At 36.8% G+C, this 23,980-nt stretch overlaps 1 protein-coding gene across 2 annotated transcripts in view; it reads left to right on the top strand.

Moving 5' to 3' along the window:
- The window catches only part of ZFR (zinc finger RNA binding protein), an 87,082-nt gene that overhangs the window by 29,917 nt on the left and 33,185 nt on the right, over positions 1-23,980 (top strand). For both annotated transcript variants that reach the window (XM_041748174.1, XM_041748173.1), the window contains 9 exons: positions 3,789-4,036; positions 6,777-6,968; positions 7,693-7,984; positions 10,449-10,642; positions 12,233-12,352; positions 13,927-14,072; positions 19,995-20,157; positions 21,207-21,412; positions 22,364-22,514. In XM_041748174.1, coding sequence (XP_041604108.1) covers positions 3,789-4,036; positions 6,777-6,968; positions 7,693-7,984; positions 10,449-10,642; positions 12,233-12,352; positions 13,927-14,072; positions 19,995-20,157; positions 21,207-21,412; positions 22,364-22,514 — 1,712 coding nt within the window. The remainder of the gene's footprint in view (positions 1-3,788; positions 4,037-6,776; positions 6,969-7,692; positions 7,985-10,448; positions 10,643-12,232; positions 12,353-13,926; positions 14,073-19,994; positions 20,158-21,206; positions 21,413-22,363; positions 22,515-23,980) is intronic.

Genomic DNA, 23,980 nt, shown 5'->3' with positions numbered 1-23,980 from the left:
TAAAAAAAAAAAAAGTGCTATACACAGTGTGAGATTGCCATCCCAGAAAGATCATTGTTAGGGCTTATGAGTTCTATATGTGCAGTTCTATGTCTGCTCTTTTTTTCATCTTATTAAAATGAGTTCTAGAATATTGGTACCTGCTAAATGGTGGCTTGTAACATGCTAAATTTACTATTGAAATGGTATGTTTTGGGATCCCTGGGTGGCGCAGCGGTTTAGCGCCTGCCTTTGGCCCAGGGCATGATCCTGGAGACCCGGGATCAAATCCCACGTTGGGCTCCCGGTGCATGGAGCCTGCTTCTCCCTCTGCCTATGTCTCTGCCCCTCTCTCTCTCTCTCTCTGTGTGTGACTATCATAAATAAAAATTAAAATTAAAAAAGAAATGGTATGTTTTTCTGATATTGTACATTTAAAAATTATATTTCAACTTAATGTGTAACTTATTAACTGATCAGCATTTTTAATAAAAGTGTTTTTTTCTTTTTTTTTTTTTTAATAAAGATTTTATTTATTCATGAGAGACACAGACAGAGGAAGGAGAAACAGGCTCCATGGAAGGAGCCTGATGTGGGACTTGTTCCTGGGAATCTAGGATCAGGCCCTGAGCCAAAGGTAGATGCTCAACCACTGAGCCACCCAGGTGTCCCAAAGTTTTGTTTTTTTTTTTTTTTTCCCTAGAGGAGGAGGGAGAGGGTGAGAGAGAATCCCAGCAGGCTCCATACCCAGCTTGTAGCCCAATCTCAAAACTCAGGATTGGGACCTGAGCCTAAATCAGGAATTGGATACTTAACCGATCAAGTTACCCAGGCACCCCTAATAAAAGTACTTTTTAAGTGAAACTGTTTTAGCCCTCAAAAATTGAGCTTTTACTTAGAGATGCAGCCTTATATTTGTTTTCCCATAATACTTTTACAAGAAATGTACATTTGTTTGCTAGTACTTATAGGAGATTAAGTAGTAAACTATACTTAAGCTTACCTTTTATTAGTTTTAAATACATGTGTGCAAATGGAGATTATTTTGTAAATATTACACTTAGCCTGGTGATTTTTGTGATATTAAATAACTCATTGTTTAAAGCACCTCACAGTCTCTTAGCCTATTTTCTCATCTGTCAAATAAGAATAATAAAGCCTTATTGATTTGAGACTTCACTGTCATACTGTCAATCCTCAATTAAAAAAAAAAAAAAAAAACAGGGATGGCTGGGTGGCTCAGCGGATGAGCATCTGCCTTTGGCTCAGGTGGTGATCCCAGCGGATGAGCATCTGCCTCCAGCTCAGGTCCTGGGATCAAGTCCTGCATTGGGCTCCCCACGGGGAAGTCTCCTTCTCCCTCTGCCTCTCTCTGTGTCTCATGAATAAATGAATAAAGTCTTTAAAAATAAATAAATTAAAACAAAAACAAAGATCCTGAAAGTCCTGGTCATCCAGCATTGTAGGATGTTATTGCCCTTAATGCTACTTTTTGTTTTCTTACTGTATTAATTCATGAGGTTACATTCAAGTGGCATTTTTGCAGTTTCTGTACACAACAGCTAGTCATTTGGAAAATGTCTGTTTAAAAAATGTCATAAGGGCAGCCCTGGTGGCTTATCGGTTTAGCGCCGCCTTCAGTCCAGGGCGTGATCCTCGAGACCTGGGATCGAGTCTCATGTCAGGCTCCCTGCATGGAGCCTGCTTCTCCCTCTGCCTGTGTCTCTCCCTCTCTCTCTCTCTCTCTCTCTCTCTCTCTCTCTCTGTCTCTCATGAATAAAGAAAATCTTTTTAAAAGAAAATAATAAAATTTTTAAAATGTCATAAAAATCATGGTCCTAGCCAGTTATAATTCAAGAATAGCTTTGTTAGTTTTAACTAGACAATTTATGCTGTTTTGAGTGGAGTTTAAACTGTACATATTTCTGCCTATAACTGAGTGTGAATTTAATTATTCTCCTGTAACATTTTTAAGTAACATAGGACATTGGTAAGACTGACCAGAGGGGTATATTGATCTATAGAGTTTTTCCTTAGGCCAATTACATCAGTTGTTTTCTAATTTCTTTAATCTGATTATCTGCTTCTTAGTAAGCATAAGAAGCAGCTTACCTACTTCTTCCTACTTTTTTATTTTTATTTTTTTAAAGATTTTATTTATTTATTCATGAGATACACAGAGGGAGAGAGAGAGGCAGAGACACAGGCAGAGGCAGAAGCAGGCTCCATATAGGGAGTCCGACATGGCACTCGATCCCGGGTCTGCAGGATCACGTCCTGGGCCTAAGGCAGGCGCCAAACCGCTGAGCCACCCAGGGATCCCCCTACTTTTACTTTTAGATGTTTTCTTCTCTTACCATACTCTCTACCATTCTAGATATTTCTAGTTTCAGATACCTGTGATTCTGACTTAACCACGCATCTTAAATCCTCACCTTTCCAATTCATGTTTTCTTATCTGTCTGTGTAGATGGCTCCAAGCTAGTGGGTCATAAGTCTTTTCAACATAGCAGTCTGCATTTGAGAGACCAAAAAGCTCATTTTTCCTTAAGTAATTTTTCTGTGCCATGCGGCAACTAGGAATATTTCTCTTAAGCCTTACATGACTCTTTGCCCACTCAATTCCACTTGAGAATAAAAAGAAGTCTTACTAGAATGTGATAAATAGGGAGTCCACCAAATTTCGAGAGATCTTAGTTTAGAAAAGGGGTAGTTTTCCAATTTTGAGATAGGCTTATAAGTAAGATCAGCAGCTTTGTCACTTTTAAAACTTATATAGATTTAAGTCTATAAGTCACTGAATGAATGTACACAACATGTATATGTTACGTTTGTCAGTAACTATCTAGGTTTGCTTATTCATTAAAGACTTTGAGCAGTGTAAATGGATAGAATCCATACATTAAACCAGAAAACACAGCGCTCTTTTTCTTTTGGAGGATGAAAACTAATGTATTTGGTCCTTAATTCCGAAATGTTTTATCTGTTGTCCTATATATTCATCTGAACTCGAGCTCCGTATCACAGATTTTCTGCTAAGGTTTCTTCACCTTGCTTCTCCAAACCAGCTTCTGTCAGCAACTTGCTTTAATCAGTTGCACAACCCATCAGTCAGTCACTGGGATTCAAAATCCTGGCGTGTTTTTCTTTTCTTTTGTATATTCTATCCTCTTAGCCACCAAGCAGATAAAAATTTTACTTTCATGAATTTCTTTTCTTCCTGTCTGGTATCCTAGTTCAGACTCTTTCTCAAATTCAACCCTTCCCAAATTGTATGCAGAAGAATTCTTTTGGGGAAAATATTAACAGATTCTGTAACTACGTAAATTTATATCTCTGTGGTATCCTACCAACTGAACTATAAGTTTCACAAAGTTAGGGAGCAAATCTTATACTGTTTTATGCCTTTATAACAACATCTGGCAGGTGCTGAGTTAAAAACTTGTTGATTGACTTACATAAAAAGAAAGTGAGGACTTCTGGGTGGCTCAGTGGTTGAGCGTCTGCCTTCTGCCTTTGACTCAGGGTGTGCTCGCAAGTCCCGGGATTGAGTCCCACATCGGGCTCCCTGTGAGGAGCCTGCTTCTCCCTCTATGTCTGTGCCTCTCTGTCTCTCATGAATAAATAAAACCTTTTTTTTTTTTAAAGGAAAATAAGATTTTTCCAGGTTTTGTAAGATACTCATTATTTGTAAATATGCACGTGTAAATCTGCCTTTATTCACAGAATTTACTGAATTTAAATTTACAGCATATAACTTGGCCTTTTGTAATTATGTAACATAATCTTTGTTTGATTTTATTTGTAAGGTACATCTTATTCAGGTTATGAAGCAGCAGTGTATTCAGCTGCATCCTCCTACTACCAACAGCAGCAGCAGCAACAGAAGCAGGCGGCAGCGGCAGCAGCAGCTGCTGCTGCAACAGCTGCCTGGACAGGGACCACCTTCACTAAAAAAGCACCATTCCAAAATAAACAACTGAAACCAAAACAGCCTCCCAAACCGCCCCAGATTCACTATTGTGATGTTTGTAAGATCAGCTGTGCTGGACCACAGGTACTTATGTTGTATGTTTTAGTTTTACCACGAGTCTTCAGTGGTTATTTTTGGTAGTTAAGTATGGTTGATATTCTAATTCTTACACTCATGGAGAAGGTTTACATTTTCTTTCCTGTTAGCTTTTAGCTAACACATATTTCAATAAACAGTCTATTCTTTTTTAAGAAGTATTTGTGTTGAGATACAGGAATTCTATTAAGAAAAAACTTTGAAAATGATTATGAACGAAAATGAAAAATGGGCAAATTATACCTTTTTTCATGAAAGATAACTTTGTTCTTTAAATAAAACTTAAATTTAACTTAAAAGTTTAATATTCAAATTAATTGGAGTTGGGGATAAGATTGAATTTTTATTTCTCTTTTAGCATCTACAACTTGCTTTATAAAGCCTTTATACAAAATTCTTCAACTTAACATAGTTGACTCTTGATTTCCTTCAAGGCTCTTCTGCGAGGTCCATTTTGAGTATATGAATAGAATTTTACAGCTGAAAAAGGATGACCATAGAGAGAATTTAGTTTTACATACTTGAATTAAAGATGAGAGAAGTTTGTCAAATGTATTATTTTTTAGAGCATATAAATAGCAGAAGGAAATTATCTTTCTGGAATATTAAAAATCCTTAAAATAAGCCCTTTTAACAATCAAGTTTGCAGGATAGCATTTCTAATAAGACTGATTTTTTTGTACATACTTTATAGAATATTATTTATTTCTGTATAATCTCCTCTGTGAGATAATAGAAACTTTGGGACAAGAAAGATGTGGGAAGTGTCTTTTTCAAAAATATCAACTAATGAAACCTGTAAAATCTCTATTCCTCCCCCCCCCCCCCCCCCCCCGGTTTTTTTCCTGGTTGCTACACATAAAATATGTAATTTAGGCATGAGTGTTTTATAAAGTCTAATGTATTTAACCCTTATCCCAATGTTATTTGTTAATTTCCTTAAAAATGTTTTATAGAAGAATTGACCAGCAGTTTGGCAAAGGCGTGTTATTGGAAAGGAACAGTCTTTGTAGTAGTTTCTTTCAGTTATATTGTCTTTGCCCCACCTATGTACATTCTTTTTAATTTACCAGATTAGTTTTATCTACTTTTTAATACTGCTTGTTTTAGATTATTTTAAGTTAACAGCATTCCCTGAGTTATACAAATTAGGGAATAACTGTGGACTATTTAATATGGGACTAGTTAAATAAAACCTTCTTTCTCCCTATTTTGAGTGTGATAGGAAACAGTTTCATTGTGATTATGTGGCCAGGGTAGAGGGAGCAGGTAGGGAATGGTGGCAGGGACACAGGATTAAACATGGAAGGGAGTACATCCTACTCTGTGATAGCTATTGAGAGCGGATGATGCTATTAGTGGCAAATGTAGACCTAAGAGATGTGTTGAATATCTGGTACCCATATAGATAGAACATGGCTCTAGGAGCATAGGTGAAAAGTAGCATTTAGAATGAGGCTCACTGTTGATTTGGAGTGTCTAGATTTTTACGAAAGAACAGGCCAGTGATACTTCTGCAAGTGAAAGGCAGTGTCTTAAGGGGCTAATGAGCTTAGAGAAAAGCATCATTGACATTGTGCGTTAGAATCTAGGTAGTTGTGGACATGAGGAGGGAGAGTAAGGTTCAGACTTAGGGGCCATGGTTCCAGTTGTATTACTGTATGGCTTTGGACAAGTTGAAGATCTTCACTTCTTTGGGCTTTTGTTTCCTCACTTATTAAGGACTTGCCCTAAATAATTGAGGCTCACACCGCTCCATGGAGCCACTTTAGGCCACTGCAGATCATAAGAATCAGATGACTGGGTCTTAGGTCTCCCTCTTTTGTTTCAAAAACAGAGCAACTTTCCCTCCTTCTGCATAAGATTTCACTTGGAGAGAGCATTCTCTTTTTTAAAAATTAGAAAATCATTGTTTTAGGTAATCTCTGTAAAGTTCCATCAAGCTCTGAAATTCTGTGATGAATGTACAATTTTATGCTAATGATACGTCTGTCTTAAAAACAATCATAAAAATAAAACATGAAAACGGAACTATTTGGCCCCACTCAAGAAAAAAGAAATAGCAATCCTTATTAACCTCCTCATTTTAATAAATCTGCCTTCTTTAATTATCTGATTCCAGACAATTTTTAATATATAATTTCATTATTTTGTTGGCTCGTATTACAATAATACTTTTTTCCTGGAAAATATATATAATTTTGGCTATTGCATATTTTAAATAAGCTTTATTCAGGATGGTATGGGTTCTGTATGAAAATGCATCCTGAGTTAGAAAAGTTATATAAATAAATATACCTGCTCCTATAAAATATCTTGTTACCACTTTTTTTTTCATGATATAGATACATTGCCTCCCTCATCTTAATTCTACAATTAAATAATTTGTGCAGTGATCACTCTGTCCATCATTATACATAACCATCATACATAAGTAATAAAAGATTCAAATTCTTAAAACTGGAAGTGGTTAGCTTATATTGATAATATGGCTATATATGAAGGTTCTTTGTAAATCAGCGTGTTAGGTAAATGTATTCTTGATAAAGTACAGAGAACGACAGGTATATCACATTTATAGGGAATCCTCCGTGCTCTTGTTCAGTTGCTTTTTCAGTCGTTCAGTGCTCATTTTTAAGTGAGTATTAGAGATTTGAGAATTGAATAATTTCAAATGATACAGATAGAAAATAAGCAAAGCAAAATTTATCCTTTTTGTTTGAAACAGACTTATAAAGAACATTTAGAAGGACAAAAACATAAAAAAAAAGAAGCCGCATTGAAAGCTTCACAAAATACCAGCAGCAGCAACAATTCTACTCGTGGGACTCAAAATCAGCTACGTTGTGAGCTCTGCGATGTGTCTTGTACAGGAGCAGATGCATATGCTGCCCACATTCGTGGTGCTAAGCATCAGAAAGTAGGTGTTCTTTCCCACACACCCGTATGTCTTACTCTGTTTTCTTTTACTTTTTCAATGGAGGGTTTAAATATAGGTGACTTTAAAACTTAAAAACTTTGAGTGGATTATAAGCCTTGTTTATATTGCTAATATACATAAAGGTAGCATCAAATAGTCATTGTTTAAAGAAGGAAAGACTGGAGAACTTTTTTCTTTAAGTTAAATGAGATCATTTATTCTGCCAATTAGAAATTTGTTGTATGATTATTAATTTTCTTCTTGTCATGCTTAAGTCCTGGTTAGGTCTTTATGTAGCCAAGTTGATTTCATCTTTTTCTGCCTTGGTTTCCTCACCCTGTGGTAAATGGAATATGTGTCAAAATCTACTTCACAGAGATAGTTTTGAAAGCAGTGAGTTTTATGTATACAAATGAAAACACACACACACAAAAAAAAACAAATGAAAACACAACAAAGAAAAACATAATTCAGATTTTTATTTTATAAAGTCTTTTATTGCCAGCTTGGAACAACTAAGAGTATTCCCAGAGTTATCAAAAAAGGGCTGATTTTGTTTAGTGTATGTTGTTTAAAGCAGAGAATGTATATATACTTTAAGGTTTTTATTTAAAATGATGAAAAAATAAATATCCATTTCCTTGTTTTCTAAAAATATACTCTCTCAGACGAAGTAAAAAATCTATACTTTTTGAGTTTCTTAACATGTGCTTTTATTTTGTAGGTGGTTAAATTACACACAAAACTTGGTAAACCCATTCCTTCAACAGAACCAAATGTTGTTAGCCAAGCTACTTCTTCAACAGCTGTGTCTGCTTCAAAACCGACTGCCTCTCCCTCAAGCATTGCAGCAAGCAATTGTACTGTGAATACTTCATCAATTGCAACTTCTTCAGTGAAAGGTCTTACAACTACAGGAAACTCGTCTCTTAATAGCACATCCAACACTAAAGTATCAGCAGTGCCTACAAATATGGCTGCCAAGAAAACATCTACACCCAAAATAAACTTTGTTGGCAAGTACTTAAGATTCTGTGTTCCTCCTAACTCTGTCAAAGTGATGTTTCTCCTCCATTCCAGGACTTACCCCTCTGTTTTATGCTCTTGTACCCATCTCTCTTCTCTGGTACCTTATTTGGTCACATACCTTTTTTTTTTTCTCTCTCTCTTGAATTTTTAATCAGTCCTTTGTCTTCTGATGGTTTCTTCCTTCTTCCTTTTGGTCCTACAGGTTTACATGTGTCTTCTGTAGTCTTTAAAAAAAAATGAATAGGGGGACGCCTGGGTGGCTCAGTGGTTGAGTGCCTGCCTTTGGCTCAGGTCATGATCCTGGGATCAAGGATCAAGTCCTGCATCAGGCTCCCTGTGGGGAGCCCTCTGCCTGTATCTCTGCCTCTCTCTCTCTCTCTGTGTGTCTTTCATGAATAAATAAATAAAATCTTAAAAAAAATAAAAACGGGCACCTGGGTGGCTCAGTCGGTTAAGTGTCTGCCTTCAGCTGGGGTCATGATCCTGAGATCCTGGGATTGAGCCTCATACTGGGCTCCCTGCTCAGCAGGGAATCTGCTTCTCTCTCTCCACATGCCTTTCCCCCTATGCCTTCCCTCTCTCGCTCACTCTCTCTTAAACAAAATCTTTAAAAATAATTAAAAGAACAAAAAGTTAAAAACCAGTCATTTTCTTATTACTATAATCCTCTCAAGCTGCAGTTTAATTCCTGCTTTCTCTACTTTTATATTTCTTATCCAGTCCTCTGCCTGTTACAGTGTTTCCACTCTACGGTTCTGAAACTGCTTTCAGGAGTAGCCAAAGACTTAATTGCCAAATCCAGTGACCAGTTTTCAGTCTCACCCTGTTGACCCTGTTGACCTCTCTAACATCTGACATAGTTGACTGCTTAAAGCTTAAAGTCTCTTTTATATGACTACCAATCCCTTTCGCAGGTATCATATTGATTCTTTTTGCTTCATGTTCATTAAATAGTGGTGCTCATGAGATTCTGATTCTGGTTCTCCTCTCACTCTTCTCACCCAATGTTCACAAGTAGTCTCATTCATTCCAGTGTGCAGTAACTTTAAAATCTTTTTTTTTTTTTTTAAGATTTTATTTATTTATTCATGAGAGAGAGGGGGCGGGCAGGCTCCATGCAGGGAGCCAGACATGGGACTCCATCCCGGGTCTCCAGGATCAGGCCCTGGGCCGAAGGCGGAGCCAACCGCTGAGCCACCTGGGCTGCCCCACTTTAAAATCTTTTGTACAGACTTAAAACTCCCACCTTTTAGAGCTATGTTGTAGGAATTACCTGGTCATTTTCTTTATGGTTCTCTATGGTCGACCCTTGTCTCATTCTATCACAAGAGTGTCATGCAATAATCTTGTCAAATTGCAGCTTTTTTCACATGGAAAACTTCACTGTTATTCTTTCTGCTTGTTTATTGCTTCCTTCAGTTGTATACATCGTTCTCTTGTTTCTATCACTACACTATTTCTACCCCCAAAAATATTATTTTTCTAAATAGCTACTGTCTTGATTTTAGGCCTTCAAAGTATCTTCCTTAGAGTTTCGTCTCTGACCACATCCAGTTTCTCCAATGCTTATCAAAGTCATTTTGTTAAAATACATGCCAAATTGTTAGTCTCCTGCTTAAAAATTGCAGTGGTCTTCTCCTTGCTTATAGGGGAAAAAAAACTATATTCCTTAATTATGCTATCCAAGGCCTTCATAGTCTGACCCCTGCCCCATGTGTAATGACGTCTGCCTATGTAGTACTTGATGCTGATGTCTTCCTTGAATTTACTATAGTCTTTTAAACTTCCATGTTGTTGTGTATAATACTCTATTTAGACATGATTCTCATCTTTCTGCTGGGCCAAGTTCATACTTGTTACTGTTTTTTTGGAAGCCCAGTTCAAGTGACACAACCTTAGTGAAGCCTTTGCTAACTGGATCATGTTAGAGAGTGGTGGCTCCTTTTTTTTTTTTTTTTTTTAACATTCCCACCACACTGTGTTCCTTCTTACTATATATAGCACTTACCACACTGTATTATAATTATTTGTATCTTCTCAAATTGATAGCATCTCAAAGGCAGCTACATTGTCTTATTCTTACAGTACCAGGACTTAGGACACTACCCAGTACCTTGGGAGGGAGGGAGGCATACAAACATGAATTAGGCTTAGACCCTACCTTTTTAGGTATTTGATGTTCATTTTTAGGTATTTGCTGTTACAAGACTCATGGTGGGGACGGAAAGGATCATTAGGTATTGGAAAATGGAAAAATCTAGATATGTATTTAATTAACGGATAAAAAGGCCAAATCGTTGATGTGTTCTTCAAAATTCAGATGGATGTCAAGCAAGAGTTGGACTAATTAATGGTGAAAAAATAAGAACTTTATCGGAAATATCTGTTGCATCAGATAATATATTTACAAAAAGAAATTAAAATTACTGTAATTCTTTTATGCTCTTCTAGGTGGGAATAAGCTGCAATCAACAGGAAATAAAACAGAAGACTTAAAAGGAACTGAATGTGTTAAAAGCACTCCTGTCACCTCTGTACAGATTCCAGAAGTAAAGCCAGACACCGTGTCAGAACCAGTCACACCTGCATCTCTTGCTGCTTTGCAGAGTGACGTGCAGCCAGTGGGCCATGATTATGTGGAAGAGGTATTGATTTGAGAATACCGTCACTATGAGATATAGGAAGGAAATATGTCACTTTGGGGGCACCTGGGTGCTCATGCTCAGTCGGTTAAATGTTTCACTCTTGATTTCATCTCAGGTCATGAACTCAGGGTTGTGAGATTGAGCCCTGTGCTGGGTGTGGAGGCTGCTTAAAACTCTCTCTTCTGTACCACCACCTCCCTCACTTGCCCCCCCCCCCCAACTCTGTCATTTTGTTGTAGCAATGCTTTGTGCATGAAATTAGATTTAGATTACTTATAAAGGGGGCAGCCCTGGTGGCTTAGTGGTTTAGCGCCACCTTTGGCCCAAGGCGTGATCCTGGGGACCCTGGATCGAGTCCCATGTCGGGCTCCCTGCATGGAGCCTGCTTCTCCCTCTGCCTGTGTCACTGGCTGTGTGTGTGTGTGTGTGTGTGTCTCATGAATAAAAAAAATAAAATGTTTAAAAAAAAGATTACTTATAAAGGAATATCATAGGTATCTTTGTTAAGGGCTTTTACAAAGCATGCCCTTGGGGCACTTGTAGGGCTCAATCAGTTGGTTTTGGCTCAGGTCGTGATCTTACAGTGGGCTCCACATTCAACAGGGAATCCACCTGAAGAGTCACTCCCTCTGCACCTCCCCACCTCAGATAAATAATTTTTTTTAAAAAAGTGTCCACATCTGTAAAACTTTGGATATTTCCAAAGTTGCGAAGATTAGATTATAAAGTACCTAGGACAGTGCCTAGCATGTAGTAGATTTTTGGTAAATATTTCATTTTCTCCCATCAAGAAAAATTACATATTATGTTGTCTTTATCAGATAGAAAACTAACTAGATTGTGTAGTTTATAAGTAATTCACAATTTAAAAATTATAGATCTTAAGAGAGTAAAGTTTGATTATCTGTAGAAATGTACATGGCCAGGACACCTTAATCTTTAATGATATTGGTTAATTAAGTAATCATAAACTTCAGAGAATTGCATTCGGAGCCAGTCTTTAAAGCTGTCACAAATAATTTGAACCTAGTATCTATTATAGACATTTTATTAACCTATACTTCTTTTCCTGACTGTACATTTAGAAAAACTTGACATTGATTTTCCATAAAGTTACATGTTTAAAATCTTGAACTTTGTAGAAACTTGTATACCAAAATAATGTCTTTAATCGTCTTTATTTCTATTTCTAAGAGCAGTTACCTAGCCACTAGCAGGCATTCACTCTTTATTAGAGAATTTATTAGGGAACTATTATCTAATTGCATTTAAGCCTATATGTCTATACATAGTTAAAAGTTTTGAAATTAAAGTTAATATCAAAAGCAAATACATGCAAATACACATATTGCATGCTGCAATTAAGAATTTTAACATTTAGCCTGTTTTTGAAGATTATCCTTTTAAAAAATAGACATCGAAAAAATTTTAAAAAAGAAAATAAAAAATAAATACCGTCTATTTTCCCCCCAACTTGAAACTCTTAATTGTTTACATTTATTCATCACAGAATTTGTGAGGGTTTGTGAATGAAGTCTTCAACTATACTATTCCTGTTATGATTCTTACATTTTTTTTTCCCATGTCAAGGTACGAAATGATGAGGGGAAAGTAATTCGATTCCATTGTAAATTATGCGAATGCAGTTTTAATGATCCCAATGCTAAGGAGATGCATTTGAAAGGGCGAAGACACAGACTTCAATATAAAGTGAGTAAAATTTTAACTGTCGGGGGGCTAGTCAGTTAAGTAGCCAACTCTTGATTTTGGCTTAGGTCATGATCTCAGGGTTGTGAGATCAAGCCCCACATCACATCAGGTGTGGAGCCTGCCTAAGAATCTCTTTCCCTCTATCCCTCCCCCTCTTAAAAAAAATTTCCGCTTTTCTTTTTCTTTAACAGAGCTTGGAACATTGTCCATAGAAAACAAAACATCTAAACATAACTCAGTTCATGAACTCCATTCTAACATTAGCATGTCCTGTCTCCCTTGGATTCAGATGTTTGATTTTTATTGATTAGTTAACAGTATAACCATATTTTATCATTTTTAGTTATTATAACATTGCTTGGATCAGGTAATCATGTAATTATAGATAATTGCTTCACATAAGCTATTTTGAAAGAAGTATTAGGTCTCCATTTATTTACTTGCTCTGTCTTGGTAGAATTCCAGCTAAAATAAGTTTTAAGATGAGGAATTCTTCATTGAAAACACTTCAAATGTTAAATTAAAAGCAGAACATTTAAAGTTTTTTAGGGGATCCCTGGGTGGCTCAGTGGTTTAGTGCCTGCCTTCGGCCCAAGGCATGGTCCTAGGGTCCTCAGATCAAGCCCCACGTCGGGCTCCCTGCATGGGGCCAGCTTCTCCCTCTGCCTGTGCCTGCCCCCGCCCCCGTGCCTCTCATGAATAAATAAATAAAATCTGGGATTCCTGGGTGGCGCAGCGGTTTAGCGCCTGCCTTTGGCCCAGGGCGCGATCCTGGAGACCCCGGATCAAATCCCACGTCGGGCTCCCTGCATGGAGCCTGCTTCTCCCTCTGCCTGTGTCTCTGCCTCTCACTCTCTCTCTGTGTGTATGTGTGACTATTGTGAATAAATAAATAAAATCAAATAAATAAATAAATAATAATAAATAATAAATAAAATCTTAATAAGTTTTTTATTAGGCTATTGTACTGGATTCATGTTTTCCCTTCTAAATACAGAGGTGGTGAAAATTAAAATAATGTGTGTTTTTATTTTTTTTACCCTACTCAGACATTTAGAATAATTACTTACAAAGAAATAGGGATCCCTGGGTGGCGCAGCGGTTTGGCGCCTGCCTTTGGCCCAGGGCGCGATCCTGGAGACCCGGGATCGAATCCCACATCAGGCTCCCGGCGCATGGAGCCTGCTTCTCCCTCTGCCTGTGTCTCTGCCTCTCTCTCTTTCTCTCTGTATGACTATCATAAATAAATAAAATTAAAAAAAAAAAACTTACAAAGAAATAAAGGAAGGTTAAATATCCATTAGTCCCCTAAGGAATTCTTCTGTTGGTTAACACTAAGTTATGTACTTTTTCATATGAAGTATGTTGTCATAAACTTGGACAATTTGGGGAGTGGGAAGGGAAAATAAATAAGTTTATTAATGTATTCTGAATCTTCCCTCTTGTACAAATTTGATTTTACTCTTATAATAAATTTGCAACTGAAAGATGAAAGACTGGAGGATTGTGTGATTTAATAATATATGTAGAATTGTTGGAGGGCCTGCTGACTTTTTAAGTGTCTGTATTAACAGAAAAAAGTAAATCCAGATTTGCAAGTAGAAGTAAAGCCCAGTATTCGAGCCAGAAAGATTCAAGAAGAGAAAATGAGGAAGCAGATGCAGAAAGAAGAGTATTGGCGAAGACGAGAAGAAGAAGAACGCTGGAGAATGGAAATGAGGTAGTATCTTTAACTTTTAGTAGCATGATAGAAAGTGGTTCAGCCTTTCTAAAAAACTTAGCTATTCTGAGTATGTGACTTCCATTCAGAGCAATCCAGATTTATTTAATGTACTTTTAATTTTCGCTTTTCAGGAAGATCCTAGGTCTAGGAAAGACATGCATTAAAATTAAGTTATTGGCTATTCTAGTATTTGACCGTGGCCTTGGTATTAGGAATTATGTGGTAAGTGGTATCATATATATATATATATATATATATATATATAATATATCAAGAAATAGTTTATTTATATATAGATTTTTGTTTTTTTAAAGCAAACTCAACTATACTTAGTGTGGGGCTTGAACTCCCGATCCCAAGATCAGGAGTCACATGCTTTACTGACTGAGCTAGCCAGGTGCCCCAGAATAATATTATAAATTAAATGCCCCAGTTTAAAAGAAAATAGAACATTTGGTTATATGATAAAAATATCCTGTGATGCCTGAATGGCTCAGCGGTTGAGCTGCTGCCTTTGGCTCAGGGTGTGATTTTAGCCCTGGGATCGAGTCCCACAATCGGCTCCCTGCAGGGAGCCTGCTTCTCCCTCTGCCTATGATTCTGCCTCTCTCTGTGTGTGTCTCTTAGGAATAAATAAATAAAATCTTTAAAAAATATATCCTGAGTGTAAGATTTCATAGATAGACATTAATAATGTGGTTTTTTTAATTTAATTTTATTTTTTTAAGATTTTATTTGAAAGAGAGACAAAGATAGCGACCGAAATAGCACAAGCAGAGAAGAGAGGGAGAAGCAGGCTCCCCGCTGAGCAAGGAGCCCAACATGCAGCTTGATCCCAGAACCCTGGGAAGACAGTTGCTTAACCAGCTTAGAGCTACCCAGGCACGCCAAAGTGTCTTCTTTTTAAAAGAAGCTTATGGAAGCTTTAGAAGCTATAGGGCAGGGGGCAGCCCAGGTGGCTCAGTGGTTTAATGCCACCTCAGCCCAGGGTGTGATCCTGGAGACCCGGGATTGAGTCCCACATTAGGCTCCCTGCATGGAGCCTGCTTCTCCCTCTGCCTGTGTCTATGCCTTTTCCTCTCTCTGTGTCTCTCATGAATAAATAAATAAAATCTTTAAAAAAAAAAAAAAAAGGCTATAGGGTAGGAAAAAACATCTTCTAAAGATACATAAATGTTCAGTTTTATTGATACAACTGACATATTTTTTGAGAGAGAGCAAGCCAGTAAGGGGGTACAGAGGGAAAGGAAAGAGAATCTTAAGTAGGCTCCATGCCCAGTGTAGAGCCTCACTCAAGGCTCAGTCTCACAACCCCGAGATCATGACCTGAGCTGAAATCAAGAGTCAGGCACTTAACTGGCTGAGCCACCCGGGTACCCCAACATATCCTTAAATGATACAGTTCGGGGAAACCCAGCTTGCTCAGACAGTAGAGCATGTGAAGCTTGATTTCAGGGTTATGAGATCAAGCCCCATATTGGGTTATAGAGCTTACTTGAAAAAATTAAATGGCACAGTTTAGTGGTTTTAAGTATTGTTCATGGAGTTGTACAGCCATCACCACAATCAATTTTTGAACCATTAGCAGTCCCTCTCTGTTTTCCTTGCAACCCCTACCTCTACCCATAGGCAACCACAATATACTTTCTGTCTGTAGACTTATTCTGGAGATTTCATTTAAATGGAATCATACTGTGTGGGGGGTTTTGTCTGCCTACTTTCACTTACAGTGTTTTCAAGTTTCATGCATGTTACAGCATGTATCAGTACTTTTTTCATTTCATGGCTGGATAATATTCCACTGTATGAATGTGTAACATTGTCCATTTATCAGTGGATAGACATTGGTGGTGTTTCCACTTTTGGGCTATCATGAATACTGCTAAGAGTATTTGTGTACAAGTTTTAAAATACAATTTCAAAAAATAAGAACAAGCATAATGTACACATTTTATAACTCACTTTTTTCATTTATGTCAACTTAAAAATAGAGGTAAGATTATTTTTCATGACAGCATAGTATTCTCTTTATGTAGCCATGTAATTTTCTTTTTAACTTGTCCCATCTTGTTAGATATTTAGGTTCTTTCCAGAGTATCTCTAACATAATTATTGCACTAACCATCCTTGAGGCTGTATTATTACATACATCATAATTAGTTGCTAATAATAATATTTCCAGAAATGGAAGTACTTGTTTGAAAGAGACCTGTACTGAATACCGTAATTTCAGTGGTTTTCAGACTTTTTGAAATGTCTTTTTACTCAGTAATTATTGAAGACTCCAAAGAGCTTTTGCTTATGTAGGTTTTAGCTGTCATGATTTCACCATATTAAAAATTAAAACTGAAGTTTAAAATGACATTTTACTATATTTGTTAAAATATAAACATATCAACTAATTACATTACATTAAATGTATTTAATAAATATAAAATGGTGAAAACCATAAAATAACTAATTCTTCACTAGAATAATGAAAATGACAGCTTTTACATTTTTGCAATTTAATGTCTTGCTTAAGAGAAAGCAGCGTGATTCTCATGTGCTTCTGTGTTCAGTTTGTTGTGATAGCATATTTTGCCTCTGGATAACTCCATTGTAAAATTCAAAAGATAATGAGAATGGAAAAGGTAAATATTGTCTTATGTTACCAAGACATGGATCCTCTGACCTGCCATCAGGGACCATCTGAAGTTCTTAGACCACACTTTGAAAATTACTGTTATAACATTAAAGCTTCTGCCAATGAGAGAGTGAAATATGAAATCCTTTTTTAGTTTTTTTGTTTTCAAATAGAAATTTGGGGGATGTGGGGGAAATCTTTTCATACTTGTTTCTGTTCAGTTTGAATTGTAATTATATTACTGGCAAATTTTCAAAAAAATTTTTGAGCATAGTTGATATACAATACTACATTAGTTTTAGGTGTACAACATAGTGATTCAGTAAGTTTATACTTCATGCTATGCTTACCACAAGTGTAGCTACCATCTGTTCTCAGACGACATTGTTAACAATATCACTGAGTTATTCTGTATTTGTTATTCTGTGCCTTTTGTTCCTGTGATTTACTCATTTCATAACTTGAAGCCTATATTTCCTCTTCCTCTTCACCCATTTTGCCCATCCCTTCACAACCTTCCCCTGTGGCAAACATCAATTCTATTTATAGATCTAATGTTGCCTTTTGTTTGTTTATTCACTTGGGTTTTTTTTTTTTTTAGATTCCACATGTGAATGAAATCATATGTTTGTCTTTCTTAGTCTGACTTATTTCACTTAGCATAATACCTTCTATGTCCATCCATGTTGTTCCAAATGGGCACTATCTTATCCTTTTTTATGGCTGCATAATATTCCTATATATGTCTGTGTTTTCCTATTCACATATTCCTTATCTATTTGTGTATCAGTGAACACTTTGGTTGCTTCCATATCTTGGCTATTGTAAATGCTGCAGTAAACATAGGAGTGCACATATCTTTTCAAATTAGTGTTTTTATTTTCTTTGGTTAGGTACATAGTAGTGGAATTATTGGATCATAAGGTATTTTTGTTTTCTATAGTGGTTGCACCAATTTACATTCCCATCAGCAGTGTACGAGGGTTCCTTTTCCCCCCACATCCTTGTCAACCACTTGTTTATTTCACAAGTTGAACTTTATTTCATGTTTGACCACTTACATTTCTTGGTCAATTGCCTATTCATTTTTTATTTTTTTACTTACTGGTTGATTTGTACAGACACTGTATTGTAGTTATAAACCTATTATTAATGTGTTATCTTCAGATACTTTATTTTTTAATATGTTTATATATAATATATCAGTCTCATTTTTATGATAATCTGCCTTTGTAATCCATTTTAAATTCTCTGTACTTAAATTATGGAGCTTTTTCTCTTTTGCTGATATATCAAATATTAAGCATCTAATGGTATGCTAGAAAATGGTACATACTGTGTTAGGCACTGAGTATGAATTGGTAAGCAATGGATAAAAATCTGTGCCTTTATGTAACTTAAATGCTTGTGTTCAGTAATAACAGTAAACCATTCAAAACTGGAATGAATGTGGTTTTCCAGAACCTTCAACCTGTTTTTATTCATTTTCTCTCAAGGCCTAAATAACAGAGAAGTATGTTTCTATACTACTTCTGAGTAGTATAGAATGACCTAAAAAACACTGCTTATTCCCAACCTGAGGAAATTGGTAGTTTTGCAAAAAGCTACTTGAGAAGCATACTTCTCGCTCTCTTTTTTTTGGGGTGGGGGGGAGAGTGGGGTGGGAAGGGGGAGCATCCTTCTGTTGTATATTAAACAAATTTGTCTATAAAACCTTAATGCTATCAATTTGCTTTAGAGACAGGATTTCCCTTGGGACAAGTTATCAGTATCCTAGTTTGAAGCTAAAAGTGAAGACAGAAGTGAGAGTGAGTGAGCTAGTTAAAAATTAGATTCTGAAAATGACTGTTAAAGCAGAGGTCATACATTAGCTACCCACAGTCCATGTTCAGCCTGTGGGTGTTTCATTTGATATACATGGCACTTATTTTTATTTTTGTGTTTTTAAAGATTTTATTTATTTGAGACAGCACGAGGGGGGTGGGCAGGGGGAGGGGTGGTGGAGCAGATTCCCCACCAAACAGGAAACCTGATGCAGGCTAGATCCCAGGTTCCTGGGATCATGCCCTGAGCCAAAGGCAGACGCTTAACTAACTAAGCCACCCAGGCACCACTATGTGGTATTTCTAATCCTGATGATCTTGGGATTGCAAACCTGTATTCCCTTATGGCAGTAATTAATAGAGACTAAGTAGCAGCTGTTCTCTCTAGCCAGAACATATACTTTCTTTTTTTTCCCTTAAAATTTTTATTTAAATTCTAGTCATCTAATGAACATGTGCTTTCTCCTTGACCATAGTCCTTTCCACCTTTAATATGTCCCCCAAAATGAGACAGAATATGAGTTGCCATTTATCATTGTCTTGCACTGTTGTTTTTCTTCATAGTAGACAAATGTCTTTGTGTATGCTTGTATCATAAATGAGGACTTTAAAAGTAGGCTTTAGGGATGCTTGGGTGGCTCAGCAGTTGGACCATCTGCCTTTGCCTCAGGGTGTAATACCAAGGTCCAGGAATCGAGTCCTGCATTGGGCTCCCAGCGAGGAACCTGTTTCTCCCTCTGCCTATGTCTCTGCCTCTCCCTGTGTATCTCTCAGAATAAATAAATAAAATCGAAATGAATGAATAAAGGCTTAAGAGATTCTCTCTAAGGAGAAAATAGGAGAGAGCCCATTTCTTCGGAGACAGAAAATTCCTGAATGTGTGTTTCAGGCCTTTCATTCAACACACGTTACTGGTCTGGCCACTCTAAGTAGGCATTTAAGTTTACAGTCTTTCTCTTAAAGAGGGCAAGATTAGAAGGAAGGAACTCTGAAGTTTCTGATACTCGTTCCTTTAACTTTGGCATTAGGCTCTGAAGTTTTATGTTGCTTTTCTCTTAGTTTTCTCGCCTCTTTTCACTTGTATTTGCTTCCATATACTTACAGATGAAAGAAAATAAAGGATTTTAAATACAGTAGGGGAAAAGAAACATGTTAGCTAAGCTGATTTGAGGCAGGTTTTTTTTTTTTTTTTTTAAAGATTTTATTTATTTATTCATGATAATCACACAGAGAAAGAGAGAGACAGAGACACGGGCAGAGGGAGAAGCAGGCTCCATGCAGGGAGCCCGACGTGGGATCTGATCCCAGGTCTCCAGGATCATGCCCTGGGCCAAAGGCAGGCACTAAACCGCTGCGCCACCCAGGGATCCCTGGGGCAGTTTTTTTTTAATTACATTTTTTGTCATTATTGACGTAAGTTCTTGGGTTGTATTTTTCTTAAAGGCTTGTAATATCATTCTCCATTTTCAGGCGTTATGAAGAGGACATGTACTGGAGAAGAATGGAGGAAGAACAACACCATTGGGATGATCGCCGCCGAATGCCTGATGGAGGATATCCTCATGGTCCTCCAGGCCCATTAGGCCTTCTAGGAGTCCGACCAGGCATGCCTCCTCAGCCACAGGGGCCTGCAGTGAGTGTCCATGTAGTTTATATAAGGGGGTGAAAGTGTAAAATTGGTTCAGCATTAGAAGGTAACAGTTTGGGGGAGCTAATTCTTAGATTTAATCTCATTCTCAGTGTAATTTTTTTATCTGATTCAGAATTTTCCCTCCTTTTATTATAATTTCCCAACTCATGTCTTTATATGTAAGGACTTCACAGAGTTTCTTGAACCTTTCTTACTTTCAGTATAAGCCAAACAGGAACAGAGCTTGTTTTGTCGAGTGTTCTTTAACATTAGAGATTTTCTTTCCTTTTTTCTTCTTGAGATAAGAACCACCAATTTTAAAGTCAGCTGCTTTGCCTTCAGAATTATCTTCCCATTACAGTTGATGAGAATCTTTTTGCTTCAAATCCTGACCATCTAAAACCTGCTACTGCTCCTGGAATTGAGTGCAGGATAAGGAGTAGGTAAATGGTTCCACATGAGCATCACAGTTGATATACTAGGAAAACTATAGAAAAGATGTATCTTGAGAGTATGTGTTCCATAGAAGCTATGTAAAAGAAGACACCGGGTGATGAGGAACATTTCATAGAAGTTCAGACTATAAAACAATAAGAGGATTTTTTTTTTCCGTTTTCCAGAGAACATTTAGCAGAAATGAGCAAATTCCTTCTCTTTAACTTACTCTTTCTCATTTGTCTTTACACAGAACAAGCATTTGTAAGCCCTGTTTTATTTTTATCAAAGCCAAAAAAAGTTTCACAATCAGTGGTCTTTAAAGTTGAGTAAAAAAGTATATCATAACCTTAGATAATGGTGTTGGGCAAAGCATGTGTATATACAGAGATATGCATGCATATATATAATCATCTGACTCTTGATAGTATATAACTTCAAAGTTCGCGGTTTTATTTTTACTGAGATAGAAAAGAGGAACATAGTTTTAAATGGACATTTTGCATAGTTGACTTTCTTATCAAAAAGCTATGACAAGCATATGTATAGCTGAAAAATAACAGTTTACTTTTGCTCAGGAAACATTGTTTTTAAATGAAATAACTTTTTTTCTCTAGCCCTTACGTCGTCCTGACTCTTCTGATGACCGTTATGTAATGACAAAACATGCAACCATTTATCCAACTGAAGAGGAATTACAGGCAGTTCAGAAAATTGTTTCTATCACTGAACGCGCTTTAAAACTTGTTTCAGACAGTTTGTCTGAACATGAGAAGAGCAAGAGCAAAGAGGGAGATGATAAGAAAGAGGGAGGTAAAGACAGGTGTGTTTTCAGAGTTACTTACTTTGCATATTTTTGTTTTTCCTTGCATGGACTTCTTACACTTGAAATAAAAAGGTACAAGGACTAAAAACTGGTGTGAGTGTACATCTTGTCTTATCTTGTTTGAGTAGATATTTAATGTATTTAGGTGTTTTTTGCTAAAATGAGAAATACACTGTGTTCCTTACAATCGCCAATCTTGATTTTACTCCTTTTATTTTGATTTATATAAAACTATTTTGAGTCTTTTTTTCAAAGCAGCTTTTGTAATTGCATTCTGCTGCTCTTCAGTTTTTGTTGCATCTGTCCTATGTTCAGTTTTTGTTTTAGCAACTTGTTTCCTTAATGCATTTACCATAGGCATGAAGAAACTTAAGCTTTGAAGCACCTTTTTTTGGGGGGGGACCCCAACATGGGGCTTGAACTCATGACCCTGAGATCAAGAGTTGGACACTTAACCAACTGAGCCACTTAGGCAGGCACCCCTAAAAACATCTTTCATAACAAGTTTTGCATTGTGAACTATAAGTTCTCATTTTCCTTTTATCATTTGGAAATATTTTTATATTAAAAATAACTTTTGGGGCATGTGGATGGCTCAGTTAAGCATCCAACTTTTGATCTCACCTCAGGTCTCAATCTCAGGGTCATGAGTTAGGAAAAAGAAAAAAAAGAACCACCGCCATGACTCTTACTCTGATTTGTAAAATGAAACACAGAAATGTTAATGTTCTTTGAAACTGTCCCTGTGAGAACTTAGCTCTTGATTTATTTATCCGTATTTCTTATCTAAATGAAGGATACTTCTTAAAAATATTAAGTATTTTTAAACTGTAGTTGGTGAAACTTTTAATAGTATAAAAATTATTTAATTTATTATTGTATATTTAGGCATTATCATGGCTCTGGTTGAGGAGAGAAATGTCATAATATAATTTGATTTCACTGCAGAGCTTTAAAAGGAGTTTTGCGAGTGGGAGTATTGGCAAAAGGATTACTTCTCCGAGGAGATAGAAATGTCAACCTTGTTTTGCTGTGCTCTGAGAAACCTTCAAAGACATTATTAAGCCGTATTGCAGAAAACCTACCCAAACAGCTTGCTGTAAGTATTATGGAAATGTTCATTTTTACCCCTTGTCTGGTTCAGAAGTTTTTGGCAGGACTAACTGTGCTTCAGCCTAAACCTAAGCCAGCCTTTAAATTTTTGGCTTGACTTTCCATATTGAGTTTTTTGTTTCGTTGTGCAAATTGGTAGAACTATTTTCTACTTTGTCTTTTTAGGTTTTATAGTGCTTGTATTTGACATGAAGCCATCTTGCTAATTTATTTTAAAATGTAAAATTGTAGCACATGTCTCATCCTGTTTTTTCCCCCAAGATTTGACGCATAAGAAAGAAGGTACTGAGGACAGAAAATGGTCTTTCTTTTTTTTGTTGTTAAAAATAAAGGCCCTGTATAGCAAACTTAAAATTTTAAAATCTGTGAACCTCTTGCCCATTAGAATACATGTTTTTAATAAAATATAGTAAGAAATAGTCTTTCCATTTTGAATTTCCCTAGTTTTATTGTGATTTTTTTTGTTTTGTTTTTGTTCTATGTTTATGATAGGAATTCTCCTGTTTCCATCTAGCAAATCATAGCAATGAACAATTAGTAGAATATCCCATTTTGGTCATACAAAAGCAAACTTTTTGTCTTAAGTTTGAATTCTAAAAAATTTTATATGTGAGTTTGTCAGAATCTCAGATTTGGCTTTAGAGTGAATATTCTGTGGAGTGCCCGGGTGGCACAGTCAGTTAAGTGTCTGGCTGTTGGCTTGCATCATGAGATCGAGCCCCACTTTGGGCTTGGCCCTTAGCACAGGGTCTGCTTAAGTCTCTCTCCCTCAGTGAACTAGGGGTGGTGGAAGGGGAGGTGGGCGGGGGGTGGGGGTGACGGGCACTGAGGGGGGAACTTGATGGGATGGCACTGGGTGTTATTCTATATGTTGGCAAATTGAACACCAATAAAAAATAAATTTATTTTTTTAAAAAAGTCTCTCTCCCTCTCTTTTGCACCTGCCCCCCTGCACTTACTTGTATGTGCGCTCTCTCTCTCCCCCACCAAAAAATATAAATCTTCAAAAAATAAATATTCCTTGAATAATTTATATAATTTATTTTAAAACCTTACAGTTTGGGATCCCCGCGTGGCTCAGCGGTTTAGTGCCTGCCTTCGGCCCAGGGCATGGTCCTGGAGTCCCGGGATCAAGTCCCATATCAGGCTACCTGCATGGAGCCTGCTTCTCCATCTACCTGTGTCTCTGCCTCTCTGTCTCTGTCTCTGTGTCTCTCATGAATAAATAAATAAAAAATCTTAAAAAAAAATAAAACCTTGCAGTTTAATTAGGTATTCTAAATCCAAGGATTGACATTTCATTGGTAACGTGATATGTATTTTACAGCAATGAGTCAGAATAGATAGTACTTGACCACAGCAGAGCAACTGGTAACAAAGGGTGGTGAAGCACAGTATTGAACTTAAGCTCTGACACCTCTAATACTGTTGTTTACCTTATATTACCATTGT

Source organism: Vulpes lagopus, chromosome 3 (assembly GCF_018345385.1).
Source record: "Vulpes lagopus strain Blue_001 chromosome 3, ASM1834538v1, whole genome shotgun sequence".
NCBI lineage: Eukaryota > Metazoa > Chordata > Mammalia > Carnivora > Canidae > Vulpes > Vulpes lagopus.
Note: the sequence above shows the minus strand (reverse complement) of the source record. Positions and strands in the feature narration are given on the sequence as shown.